General features: G+C 42.4%; 5 protein-coding genes across 5 annotated transcripts; 2 read left to right on the top strand and 3 right to left on the bottom strand.

Moving 5' to 3' along the window:
* Window positions 1-347: 347 nt before the first annotated feature.
* EAE97_008977 (uncharacterized protein) lies at window positions 348-1559 on the top strand (the record flags this gene model as incomplete). The annotated part of the gene is made up of 1 exon (XM_038879492.1): window positions 348-1559. The coding sequence occupies one exon, from the start codon at window positions 348-350 to the stop codon at window positions 1557-1559; it is 1212 nt and encodes a 403-aa protein (XP_038729505.1).
* Window positions 1560-3377: 1818 nt separating this feature from the next.
* On the bottom strand, window positions 3378-4396 carry EAE97_008976 (uncharacterized protein; the record flags this gene model as incomplete). The annotated part of the gene is made up of 4 exons (XM_038879491.1): window positions 3378-3625; window positions 3680-3724; window positions 3797-4172; window positions 4289-4396. 4 exons carry the CDS (start codon window positions 4394-4396, stop codon window positions 3378-3380), a joined length of 777 nt encoding a protein of 258 aa, XP_038729504.1.
* Window positions 4397-5627: 1231 nt separating this feature from the next.
* On the bottom strand, window positions 5628-8572 carry EAE97_008975 (uncharacterized protein; the record flags this gene model as incomplete). The annotated part of the gene is made up of 3 exons (XM_038879490.1): window positions 5628-8193; window positions 8273-8496; window positions 8555-8572. The coding sequence occupies 3 exons, from the start codon at window positions 8570-8572 to the stop codon at window positions 5628-5630; spliced, it is 2808 nt and encodes a 935-aa protein (XP_038729503.1).
* A 269-nt stretch (window positions 8573-8841) lies between these two features.
* EAE97_008974 (uncharacterized protein) lies at window positions 8842-10776 on the bottom strand. Its single transcript, XM_038879489.1, has 2 exons — window positions 10408-10776; window positions 8842-10290 (listed from the first exon to the last, which is right to left on the bottom strand). The coding sequence occupies exons 1-2, from the start codon at window positions 10596-10598 to the stop codon at window positions 9756-9758; spliced, it is 726 nt and encodes a 241-aa protein (XP_038729502.1). The 5' UTR covers window positions 10599-10776; the 3' UTR covers window positions 8842-9755.
* Window positions 10777-11756: 980 nt separating this feature from the next.
* EAE97_008973 (uncharacterized protein) lies at window positions 11757-13456 on the top strand (the record flags this gene model as incomplete). The annotated part of the gene is made up of 3 exons (XM_038879488.1): window positions 11757-11909; window positions 12000-13166; window positions 13217-13456. The coding sequence occupies 3 exons, from the start codon at window positions 11757-11759 to the stop codon at window positions 13454-13456; spliced, it is 1560 nt and encodes a 519-aa protein (XP_038729501.1).
* Between the last annotated feature and the right edge of the window lie 428 nt (window positions 13457-13884).

Raw genomic sequence — 13884 nt, 5'->3', positions numbered from 1 at the left:
CACGCTTATCGTATGATTGAAATTCAAATTGATTACAAATCATTTAATTTATTTATTCGTCTTCACTCTCACTCCCATCAAAACTATCAACGACATTCCAATGAGTCTTACTCGGCCGCAGTGATTTTACAATTCTCTGGTAAGCTCTTCTAACCTCATAATGTTTTCTCCTGTAACATATGTGCTTATACAGAACCCTCTCTAGGCCAAATCTTGACCATGTTTCTAAACACCTTCGTCCTATGCGATTCCATCCTTGAAACCTGAACGAGTTTTATGCGTAACTTATATATCCTCTTAATATACATGTTCACTGTATTTGCTATATCCATATTGAAGACTCACCGATGACCCGAACCCTTGCTCAAAGGTCCTTCATTCGAAGAAGAGCCCCGAATACAAATATTGGCCATTGCGTACCATTTATCCTGAGAGACTCCAGAAACGCTTTTCGATATGTGCCGAGATCGCCATATTCTATTGGCAGAAATGCGGTGGCCCCAGGGAAATCTGAGTATTCCTTGAGGAACTTGAGGAAAGATGAAGAATCGAATACTTCGTCTACAAATACAAACTACGTTCCCATGAGGGAATGGCAGAAATCGAAAGTATGGAACAAAATATTCAGTCCATACTATGACCCCAAAAAGTTTCAACCTTTGCGCCTACTAAGTACTCCTGTGCCGCTCTGGGATATTGCGCCTGGCTGTCTTCTGTTTCTTCCCGGCGTAAGCAAGCTGGACCCTCGGGCCCGCGCAGAACTCGAAAGATATGGCAACATTGGCATGGCTGGCCATCCTGTCGTGGTTTTGGCAGTCGATATGAAAGGTGTAAACGAAGCTTCTGTTGCAGTGGCACTAATCAGATCCTACTCTCAACATAAAGATGAGTGTCGATATCTTGGGTTGGACTGGTTTGATACTAAACACTTCGAGATACAACAGAGGGGCAACCACGACTTACCTCCACGGCTCGAGCACAATATAAAAATCGTACGGCTATACAAAACTCCTTGTTCAAATGCATCGAATTCAGTGCGACAGTTTGTTCAAACAAGCGCCATAATCACTGTTCCTTTCCAATCGTTATTAACGGAAACCAGATGGGACCCATTAACTCATTGGTGGCCTTCATCCTGTCTTAATGGTTGGGGTAGACGTATCATAAAGGAAGATTTTATGCACATCGCTGATAACATTGGTTTCACTCCAGATCCATGGGTTAGCAGTGGTCCATACATGTGGAAGGATTTTGTCCAGAAGACTGGGATCAACACATTTGGTCTTGATATTGAGGATCCCGTGCTATACGACGAGAAAGCCTTTTACCAGCAAATGTGGGAGGAGGGACGAGAGAAGTATAACAAGCACTTCAAATTACCTTCAAATTACTCTTCGAGCGCCAATGATTATTCGCCTTTGGGGTGGGCTTTCGATCGTATGCCCCATACAGGGCTCATACGCAGGAGAGTTCACGCTGTAAGGTCTTCGACTTATAAAAGATTTCGCCTCGATATTCCAGCTACACTCCATACCTCCCATCCCTCTACTCAAGTTTAACTCCAATAGTCTCCATCTTGCTCTTACACCCAGCCGTGGGGAACTCACGAATGTATCATAACTGTACAACTTTCAGAAACTGTCTCTTAACACATCGCATCTATTATTTTGTCGTCTCATCTTTCGTTTCCAAGAACCACTTCGGTTGGATGTGTCGCGGAACAAATGTGAAGGTGTGATGTATGTGGTAATTTCCATTTGTTACTCAATCTCATTGCCGAATGCATTGCCAAAAACTTCTCATTACATTTGCTTAGCCATGCATTATATTGCTGATACTTTGTCGAGATTGACGCTGTATTTTCAGTTCTGTGGTTGCCATGAGCGAATTTGAAAGGTACGTGGCTTATGGTACAGGTGTGTATTTCACGCTGTCCCGATCTCTTCATCTTGGCACTTTTCTCTTGTTTCCTTGCCTCTTCAGCCCTGTCTACCATTTTTTGGGCTTTCAAAATTCTTTAGAAGTTCGCCTATATTATTAGATGAATGGTGACGAGTCCCATTGCATCGGGCTTATCCTATAGTGTACAATATTGTTGAAGTCAATTTCTATACTACGGGTACATCGCTGTTCCCCGTCTCATTCTATAATCCAGTGATCAGTTCAAGAGCACAAACATAACTCTAAGCCAATCTACAACAGTATGAAACAAAGAGGCGGATAGAAAAAGTGAGACGACATGTTTATATCATAATGGTCTTGAATATACTACTGTACTTCCTCGATCTTTGCACGTCATGTTTGTTTTCGGCTTGAGATAAAAATATACCTAAGAGATGTATCACGTCCGCAAGCAGTTTTTGAATGCAAATTTAAATCGAGTGAGCCATAATATCCCCTGAATAAACTATGCAATGAGGCATACTAGTTAAAAACTCAGAACCGGGATTTCAAATTCATTCTAACTACATATCGGAAACGTTGCAGTATCAGATGACCACAAGCCAGTGCCGAGATTTTGCAAAGTAATGATCTATCAGATGCCGATGGTGCTTATATGTTTATCGGATGTACATTATATTCGTCTGTCATTCCTGGACTTGAAAGCGCTTGTTTTGGGTCGTGGAAACTTTCATACTGTCAGGTCTATAGGGGTCTCAGCCTCAAATCCTACCAAAGTGGGCGGGAGCGGGAGGAGGCACTTTGTATTTATCAGAGAGCTGCAGAAGACGAGGAATTTGTTATACACATGTAAACATACGAATTTGTACTATCAGATGAATATTTTTTCCGTCAGGAACTTGTATGCTTGTCCTTCATCGTATCATATTGGTAGCTATTTGTGGTTTCAAATTGATCTTATGTGAGCACTTTTGTGTTTTAGAGTTGATACTGGAATCGATGTTGGATGAAGATTGGAGATGCATTGTTCAGTTATATGTTTTTTATATGGAGGTTGAATGATGTTTCTTATAAGGTTGTGATTTAATAATTCCAATTTTATCTGCAATACTGTATGCATATACTGTTTAGATGAACAGGCTATGAAGATCACAATGTGCATGCATTATATGACAAAAGAGGGGCCGTAGTAGAGCCTTTCAAAATTCGAATGTTGAAAACTGCTGTAGACGACGCGGATTCTATCACTGACTCTGCGATTGGAAGTCATTTCCGTTCAATTTTGTGAAGAGGAGATGGCTTAAGTCAAGAGTTCAAATGCAGAAAGAAGCATATAGCAATGAAAATCTTTTTTTATCTTTCATCCGTACAAGCCACCGCAAACCACCACAAACTACACTTACTCACACTGCCGCATACACCATTCAACAAACAAGCCCCCAGGAATGAGATCTCACACTCCCTCAAAACTCCATCTAATCCTTCCAAAACCTCACTGCATAATCACACAACTCACTACTCCCCTCGAACGTACTTTCCCTCACCGCACTTCCCGTATGCGGCGCGTTGACCATCCAATTGCTGCGCATAAAGATACCCACATGATGAACTTTATTCACACAATCACCATTTGTGCCCCAGAAGATAAAATCGCCTGCTTTGGCCTGGGCGCGAGGAATGCGTTTTCCGAGGGATGAGTGATATTGGAGTTGAGCTGTGCGAGCTGGGGGTGGAGTGTTAGTTCAGAGGGGGGACCGAGAATTAAGAGAGGACGTACGAATGGTATATCCTTCTGCTTTGCAGATCGCGTATTGTGTTAGTCCTGTTTTTGTATCGTTAGTTCATCTTACAGATCTTCACATACAGATAACGTGAGAATTCTCAATTCACATACCCGAACAATCAAACCCTCCGTTTGATTCCCCTTTACATCCGCCCCCGCCAAAAACATACGTCACCCCCTCCTTCGCAACCGCCGCCTGCACCACATATTTCCCACTCGCGCTCCCCTTCTCCGCATCTTCTTTATCGATCGTATCGCGATCCTTCACACAACATTGCACCCCGTTATTTCCGGGACAGAAACCCGCGATGAATGATCCGCCAACACAACCATCAGCAGTATTGAGACAGAGTCCTGCAGCGCCGGTAGAGGGCTGACAGGTTTTGGAGATGCAGCATTGTGTGGTGCTTGGGCCGGGACAGTAGCCTGCGATGTTGAAGCCGTTGGTGGTGCAGGTGGAGGTGGATTGACAGGTTCCGGTTCCTTCCTAGTGGGGGTTAGTTGAGTGTTGGGGAATGGATGGGGGAATGGTATTTGTGTGGGTGTTTGGGATGGTGTTTGGGGAGGAAGGTTGTGAGGGAGGAGATGATAAGGTGGACGTACAGGTGCAGTGCAAGACGTGCCTTTTTCCTCCAGAACTGGGACGGCCAAGACGGGAGAAGAAAGATAAAGGAATGTGATGAGAGACCTGAGTTGGACTTGAAAAAGCATTTTGGATGAATGTTTACCCTTGGAGAGAGTACAAGTAGTATTAAAAAAACAGATGAACAAATGAATGAATGATTGAGAAAAAAAGAATAGTGAACAAAATCTTCCCTACTCAACTTATGATAATCACGAAGAGCTATATATCCTCATCCCCATCCTCATCTACACCCTCGCCCTCGCCCTCAACCACACTTAAACCTCTATACAATCTCAAGATATCCCTCACCCTCCTCAAAGGATGCAAAAACACTCAGCCTCGCGCACGCGGTACGCCATCATCATATCGCACAAAGAATCTTACCTAGTAAATACTCCTCGAAATTTCCACAACGGATGGAGTATCCCAAGTTCCAAAACAGCTGTGATTATTTATCTTATGTAGAAGGTGGGTAGGTGGTACAGCTTAGAATTTAGAGCTTTGTTAAGTTTGTTAAGTATATATATGTGTATGTATGTAATCTTACCTTATGTAGGTATCTATGTAATAATCCCCAGTCTATCTTAAGTACACGCCCAAGAATTCTTAATCCGATTTAACCCAATTCAATTCATTCCATCTCCATCTCCATGCCCCAAAAATCCAAATCCTCAAAATTCAACACACAATGCCCTTTTCCCCCTCCCCCTTACCGACTATACAGACCAACTACTATACTCAATCCACAACATAACCATATACATAAATCAAAACACCCAATCTCTCTGTGTCTGAAAAAGTACCCCTAAATCTTCAAAGCTCACTGCTACGTCCCCGCCTGCGATCCTACCGACCCCAGATTTCACAATTCCCGCTACATACCACACGCCACGTACCACATAATACTAATACGAATGATAATATTCAGCTGCCAAGACCAATGAAATTACAGATAGGCACCCGTGAATCCTTCGTTCCCTATGTCCAGTGACCGCTGTCTTCACCGACCGAATGTAATGCGGTATATGTATAGAGTACTAAACCAGCTGTGCTAAACATCTCATTGAAATCTGGAAAATTTCGACGGACATGTGGCATTACTCAACCATAAAAAAAGAAAAGAAGAAAAAAAGAACCGTGTGTGCAATTTGATTTAATTTATCTATTTAAGAATTCCTCAACTATTCCTTTCTTCCAGGCTCGTGAATATACACGTCATGTGAGATTAATAACGCCATTTTACATCCATCCCAACCCAACCCGTCGTCCATCGATCGATAAATCAACCTACTCATTTTAGATTCTTCCTCTCAATATCTAAGCGATACCACCTTCCTGTCCTTCGATTCCACCCATACCACCCATTTGTACTTCCGATCCACCAGTCTCCTCGCCCTTCTCAATTTTTTCGGCTTTAACATCCACACCTCTATTAGCTACCTGCTCTACACCCGCAACCAAGGTATCGTAAGGTCCCTCTCTAATTTGTACATCTCCATCTCTCTGGTCGCCTTTCTTTACTGCTGTGGCAGCCGCACCCTCTAATCCACCATCAACATCAGCCTTGATCTCTCCATTCTCAACCTTGAATCCTGGAGCTACCTCCGTCTTGCTTTCTCCTTCCTTCTTGAGCTCCGCTTCCCTCTGAGCTCCCACTGAATTATTAACCAAAGGCGTGGTATCATTGAAAATTCTCAATAACATGGCACTTCTGTCCTCCTTTGCCAACATCAAATTAAGCGAATGCATACTTCTCCACAAAGGAAGAACCATTCTCTCGGTGAAAGCATCTTCGCCTTCACCTGGTTCAATTCTCAAAACACAACATCCCATTCCGATATCTCTTACTCGTTCTCCAATCTCTCCAAGTTCCTTCCACGAATCGCCTGATACTTTAGGAAACATCTCAATTAAGAGAGTTCGAAGAGTCTCTTTCTTGGACAAATTGACAACTCTTCCTTCTCCAACATAACCTTGAAGAATTGGCATACCTTCAGATTGAATACGCCATCTGCAAACACCTTCGCCTTGTACATCTTGTTTCATGAACATCTTGACACCAGCATGGACGAACTTTATTCCCTTTCCTTCATTCTCGCTCAAGATATCTCTAATCAACGCAGTTGTGTAGTAAATGGTCTTGGCTGGTTCACCAGTTGCATTTCTAACCAAGAATCTGTCTCTTGGGAACTTCTCACTCAACTTGTAGAACGATTCAATATCTTGAACTTGAGGATGGTCACCAGGAATATATTTGAATGCCTCTTCAAATGCTTGATTCTGGCCGTACTTGTTAAGAAGTTTCTTTGGTGGAGCATCGGCTCGTAGATCGCCTGGACGAGTTGTGAGGTCTAGCTCTGCACCTGGTGGTGGTGGGTAATGTTCTGTACGACCCTCGGTGGGTGCATGGATTTCGGTATCTTCCGTTTTTAATTTCTTGTTCTCAATAGCGGCATCCATTTCGGTGTCTTCGATCTCTGAGGCAGGACGCTTAGAACCAATGATGTGTGTTGCATCAGACCCAGTTTGTTCCTGGTTTTGACGTGCTGCGGGTGTGAGTTCATCGAGAGTAGATGTGGTGGGATGAGTAAGTTCATCAGCTGCCTCAATTTTCGGTGCGACAGTCTCACCATCCTTTGGAGGAGGAGCAGACTCGATCTCATCAACAATTGCTGTGATGGGAGGTTTTGGTGCAATCTTTTTATTTTCCGATTCTGGCTTTGCCTTGAATTCTGCTTGTTTCTCCAAAATTGTGATGAAGAAACCACCAGTATCTTGCAAATGTGCGTAAACGCGCATGCATTGATCCAAAGGAACACTTGACATAGATTCATCAGTTGGTGGAAACATCCCCTCAACCAATCTACCAGTCCAGTCATCTTGTCCATTTTCCGCAATGAATTTTTGTAATTCAGCCCAGGATTTCCAAACACGACCTTTCTTATCCATGACGGTCCAAGTCCTCAAACCTGGTCTTCTCTTGAGTAAAGGTAATTGATCATCGCTAGATACCAATTTGACCTTCTCGGGTCCACCACATCTTTCAATGGCAGAAGCAACGACTGCCTCGTTCTCAATAGGATTCATACTACATGTAGAGTAGACAACACGTCCACCAACCTTGAGCATTTGAAGAGCTCTAACCAAAATGCGAACCTGTGTGACGTAAAGTCCAAGTGCATTACCAGGATTCCAATCCTTCCACAAATTGACATTCTTTCTGGTTGTACCATCTCCAGAGCAAGGTACATCGGCCAAAATTCGATCGAATTTGAGGTATCGGTTGGTCGCGGGGTTTTCTGGCGTAGGTGGAAGTTTGATTGATGGAAACATAGTAGCATCATGATTGGTGACGATAAGATTGGGGGATGAAAGTCGTTTAAGTTGATGAATCAACATGTGACTTCTTTTGTAGTCGGCATCATTGGCGATCAATAAACCTGTAGCTCTTCCATCATCACTTGGATCAAGCTCCAATTCTGCGTCTGCGCTTCCGTCTCCTTTCAAGACTGCTTGAACTCTGGTTTCCTCTCCATGGTGTACCATTTCCAACAACTGAGCTGCCTTGCTTCCTGGCGCAGCACACATATCCAAAACTGTCATTCCAGGTTTCAAGTCCATAACCAAAGGTGGAATCATGCTGACAATCTCCTGTCTACTAATATTTCCGACGCTGGTTTCTGAAACCAAGAATTTCTGGAATTTGGCAAAGGGGGGAGATTTTCGGATGACAGTTTTCGATGTCTTCATCGACCATGCGAGCTCATCGGGATACCATGGAACTGGCATCGGAGGTTCAACTGGACTGCCATCGAATTGCTTGATTTCCGAAATTTCGGGAATGTACCGTTCTTTTAATTGCTTTTGAACCGCAATTGCATGACTATAAATTGTTAGAAAAGGGTAGCAGGCCAAAAGTACTGGTTTAAAGAAGTTATAATCAAAGCAATCGAGTAACATACCCTTTTGACCCCGCAAATCGAAAACTATTTGGTAATTCTCTCTTCAACGCTCCCCAGAACTCTTCTTTCTCTGCCTCTTCCAAATTCAAAAGTTCGTTGTAATATCTCTCGAATTTTTCGTTGGATTTTGGAACTTTCTCAAAGCTGCATCGAGTGTCGACTTGATTGTCTCTTGATCTTCCACCATTTCTACCACCTCGTCCTCCTCTGCCGCCACGACCTCCCTGTTAAACATTAGATATTTTGATTATGTCAATTGAAAAATGAAAGTTGAAAGCTTACCTTTCCACGTTGACCCATTTTCAATTAATTGGGTTGATTGAAAATTGGATTTATGGAAATTATTGAATTTGCGCAAAATCAAGCCATGTCTTTCAGTCGCAAATGATGATAAAAATTAAATGCTGCAGGTCTACCGGAACAACTGATAATCCGAACATCCGAGATCACCCCTAGTGACGAACCAATTATATACTTGGATATTATTCACAGGAACTCTTTGGTCATCTAAGTAGTAAAGTTGATAATTCCTTGGTATTTGGTCAGAAGATAGATAGACAGATACTTGTCATGGTATTTGAGGCTGTCTTGCAATCAAACTCATATTCAAACAAGTTCTTCATCTTACATTCACATATTTTGGCTCCATCTAATCACAGAGCAATTCATACAGTCAATTCATCTCATCCTGAACCAGAGAGTCCAGAATCAGGACTATATCATAACAACAATTTTACACTATGGTAGAATCACCCAATATAGCAAAACTTACATGAACAAGATAACAAGAAATCCATTTAAAAATACAGAGCAAACATGGATCTTCCTATCAAATCACGTTCTCAACACTTTTCAACGCTCTATCACAATCGATAAAGAGAACCAAAGAAGAAAGAAGAGGGAGGGGGCAGTGGTACTGGTGAACTAGAAGATTAGTGTCCATACATAATCAACTATCTCTTTTCGACGTGGTTTCAAGAAGAATCATGACCTGGACAGAGGTGAGGACTGCACTTTGGATGTGACTGAAGCGGAAATAAGTGGTCAACAATTATTTACAGACTGGTGAATCATTAAGACTAGAAGACGAGAGTGAGAGCAGGGAAATCTCAACGAGGTTGAGGGTTTTAGGATGTTTGTATCTCACACCTCCAGAGAATCTATAACAGAGACAATATTGATAATAAGCCCTTAGTCCAGCTCGGGGATGGCTAGAAGGGAAGTTCTTATAAGCTTGTCAAAGAGTGAGCCTAATTTCTTAAAACTGTAGTATAGATCTTATTGTAAAGCTCTGAAACTATCAGAAATATACAGAACAAGAAATTTAATAACAAATTTCGTGTCCAAAGGTGATGCCCCCAGGAAAGCCAAAATAGACAATCTCATCCTCAATCTCTCTTCCATCCTATTACGCCTTCCCCAAATATGCAATTTTCCCAATAAACTCCCTAGTTATTAACACCAAATCATCTTTCCAGCTCCATTATACGCACAATCTGTAACTGGCATAACGGCCAGCAGTTTCCGACTTTCTGATGATCTTGACGACCTGTCCTCTTCTCAATCCTAGATACTTCGCGACTGGATCGGCAGCTTGAATACGTGGAAGTTGAGTATCCTTCAATCTATATCTTGACAACAGCTTGGCCCGCTCTTCTCTACTCAATAAAACATGCTTGGGAACCAACTCATGATGTGTAATATTGACGAGTAAATCTTGCTCGACAAAAGTCTCGATTCTGGTTTCGGATGCGACAGCGGGAATAATCTTTTGAGCGGGACCTGATGGTGCAACAGGTGCGATGAGAATTCCAGCCGAGAAGTTGTGTTGAGAAAGATGCTGAGCGAATGTTCGCATTTGTTTAATGCCAATGGAAACATCAGTTACCATGAGAAACTCAACCCAAATAGTACCAATTTCTGAGGTAGTTGGGTTTGGGTTCTCTGCGGTTGGCGCAACAGCGTATTTGGCAATCATAGCTTCACTTGGGGTCGCGGAGAAATTCATTTGGCGACGACTAAAGAGATGAATCGTTAGTCATAAGATTAGAGAAGGCATTTCATGCCAGGCGGAGATAGAAAAGCCAGTATGTGTCGAGAAAATTTACTGAGATGAGAAAGAAAAGGGCGCATACTCAACACTTCCATCATTACTGGTGAACTTGCTCTTAAATGTATCAAAGCTCATGTTGACTTCCTCTTCAGCGAGAAGATAACCCCGATCCTGGACCATCTCGTGTACAGTTCTATAACATCTCCAAAGCTTTGCGGCCTCCCTATCAATTCCATCTCGTTGCTTTTGCGCGCGATCTTCGTCGTCAGCCATTTTGAAGATTTAGTTAATGGGATGAAGAAGAAAGAAGGATTAAATTGCAAGGTCCCAAGATGATCGCGCAAAGAAGAAGAATCTCGTCCTACAAGAACTCCTGGAATGAGACAGAAGGGGATTGTGGGAAGTTGATTGTGGATTGACTTGTTGATGGAAGTTCAGATTCAGTCAAGGGCCCTTTGTAAATATTTTGACGCTAGTGGCTCAAAAAAAGTTCAAGCAGAGATGAACTGCGAATGTTTGGGAAAGTCACATGATGCCTGAGGCTGATTGAGGCTGATTTACACCGACTTACCGACTTGCCGAGTGGCTTGTTAGACTCTAGTTAGTAACTGTACTGTCTAGATTGTCTCAACTAATCTTTGAACTTTGATCAGTCGAGATTGAGTCTTACTTGCTGATGGAATTGGTTATGTGATTCCTTTGGGTGATTTTCTAGAGTATTGAAGTCGATATCCAGAAGGCGTCTTCTTCTTCTTCTTCTTCTTCTTCTTCTGGTATCAGTTCACTCAATTTACCCATTTCTTCCCCTTGACAAGACCCAGATTCCGTTGACTATTTGCTCAGTAGGTATACATCCTCGAGTTATTAGCTTTGTCTGGTAGACAAGCTTGAAGACGTCAATCAGGCAATCAGACAATAAGACCTAGACAACCAGACAATAAGACCTAGACAACCAGACAACTATTACCTTCAAGGTCACCGTACTGTCCTCAATTGCTTCTATGCTTATCCGAAGGAGCTGTACAAGGTAGGATAATACTAATTCCTGACTAATCCTTCCCCCAATCTGACTTCACAGTTAATGCAATACACACATACAATCAATAATACAGCCAATACAGCTAATACAGCCAATAGAACCCCGAGAGCCAATTAAAAGCTTACCTGTCATCCCACAACTTAAAAAAAAGAATAATTTACTAATATAAATCTTTCCCTTAACCTTGTCGAACTAATAACTTATAAACTGTCTACCGGAATACCCTCTACCTTTTTCTTATATTTATACTTAGTTTCTATAAGTACAGATAAATTACTGTGTCCTTTTCCTCAAAGCGTCATATTCTTTTTTTTCTTTTGATGTCAAGTTAATTGAGCATTTACTTGTTCATTACATTTCCAGTAGCTTGTCAAAATCCCACCAAAAAAAATATGGCTGATACCAAATCCTCTCCTGCTGCGACCAAGGTCGATGAGGGAGCCAAGAAAGAAGTTCAAACCAGACCAGTCAAGCCAGATGAGGCTGCATTCAAGGCAAAGTTAGCTCAAGCCGAGAAAGATCATAAGTTGAGTCAAGAAAAGGCTGTAAGTAAAAAATCTACACTGTTTCTTTGGGCGCATCGGCATACTGCATTGCATTGTTCATTACCAGATATCTAACATGAGTTCATGCAGGCTGCCGCAAAAGCAAAATTGGACGTTGCGCAACCAAATAAGAACAAGGACTCTCCAGCTGCTAAACGAAGAAACGATTTAATCAGTCAATTGAAGGAAATCAAGGAACAACAAGGTGCTGGAAAGGCTGGTCGTTTACAAGTTTTTGATCAAATCAAGAAGATTGATGAGCAAATCAAGGCCAAGGTTAACGAACAGAAGGTTGCCAAGGGAAAGGTTGGATTCAAGAATGTCGATGAATTGGACAGAGAAATCGACAGATTACAAAAGCAAGTTGATGCTGCTACCATGAAGATTGTTGATGAGCGCAAGACTCTTACCGAAATCTCCAACCTTCGCAAGCAACGTAAGGGATTTGCTGGATTCGATGATACTGAAAAGTCAATTGAAGCATTAAAGGCCAAGAGAAAGAATCTCCAGGACTCCCTCGACGATCCAGAAAGCAAGGCATTATCCGAGAAATACTCAAAGCTTCAAGGTGAATTGGATATCTTGAAGGCCGAGCAAGACGATGCTTTCAAGAACTTTGGTACCCTCAAGGCCGAGAAGGATAGACTCCAAGCTGAGCAACAAGAGAAATGGCTCGCTTTGAGACAGATCAAGGATGATCACTACCAAGCCGTTCGAGCTGCTAGTAACTACGATTACAACCAACGTCAAAAGGCTCGCGAGAGATCAAAGCTTGAGTGGGAGAAGAAACAAACTGAGGCAAAGAAGGAACGTGCTCAAAAGATGCTCGCAGAGGCCAGTGACCCTGCCTACCTTGACGAAATTAGAAACGCCGAATCAGTTCTCCGATATCTCGACCCAACTTACACCACAACCAAGGCACCTTTACAAGCTCCTTCTGGTCTTGAAGCCGCCACTGGACGTACTGTTGATGATTCTGGACTCAAGGGAACTAGAGTCTTGAAGAAGGAAGACCGCGAGGAAGATTTCATGAAGGGAACCGGAGGCAAGAAGGGAAAGAAGGGTAACAAGAAAAATGCTGCAGCTACTTCTACCCCTGCCCCAACAAAATACAGTTGCCCACCAGCTGTTATGGAGGATCTCACTAAGATGGGAATTGACCCACCTTTCAGCGCTGCTGACGTTCCAGCTGTTACCGAGAAAGTCAAGGCCAAGTTGGCTCACTGGAAAGAGGACCAAGCTGCTCAAACCAAGCGAGTAAGTTTTCTTTCACTAACCACTTTACATTAAACTAACGACCGCACTAGAACATCGAGAAAGCTCAAAAGGAAGTTGAGAAACTTGAAGCCGAAGAATCAGGAGCTGCCACTCCAGCTTCAGAAACCCCAGCTACTAACGGACATGGTCATGGCGAAACTAAGGCTACTGCTGGTGCAGATGAGGGTGGATCTGTAGCAAACCAAGTCGAATTGATCAAGGAGGGTGAAAAAGATGCAGCTGCTGATGCAACTGCTGCCGCTAAGGAGGATGCTGAGGAAACTTCTTAGATTACCTACTTATCGTATTATATCACTGCACGTAAATGTATGAGGGGTGGCAAGGGGTTAGGGTCTGGAGGGGGCAAGGAAACGTACACAGGTCCGATCTAATGAACTTGATGGCCTAATGCATGGATGAATGAGTGGATGAATGGTTAAGGATAGACGGAAGTTGTTGATACGAAGCAAACCTAAAATTCGTTACATCAATATTTTAATCTTTTCCTCATTACCTTGCTTACATAATTCTTTGCTCTGATTTGTTGTTGTTTGTTTCTTATTCAATTTAATGTCTAATTTATATCTATATGCATCTATATCTAAATACCTGGTACATAATCAAACTCGAACTCTAACTCCAGTTGCAACAATCATATAAGATCTCATGAGATAGAATAAGATAAAATAGACTGGAATTCGGTAAAGTAAGTAAGTAT

The sequence above is a fragment of the Botrytis byssoidea genome (genome assembly GCF_014898295.1).
Source record: "Botrytis byssoidea strain MUCL 94 chromosome Unknown BBYS_020, whole genome shotgun sequence".
NCBI lineage: Eukaryota > Fungi > Ascomycota > Leotiomycetes > Helotiales > Sclerotiniaceae > Botrytis > Botrytis byssoidea.
Note: the sequence above shows the minus strand (reverse complement) of the source record. Positions and strands in the feature narration are given on the sequence as shown.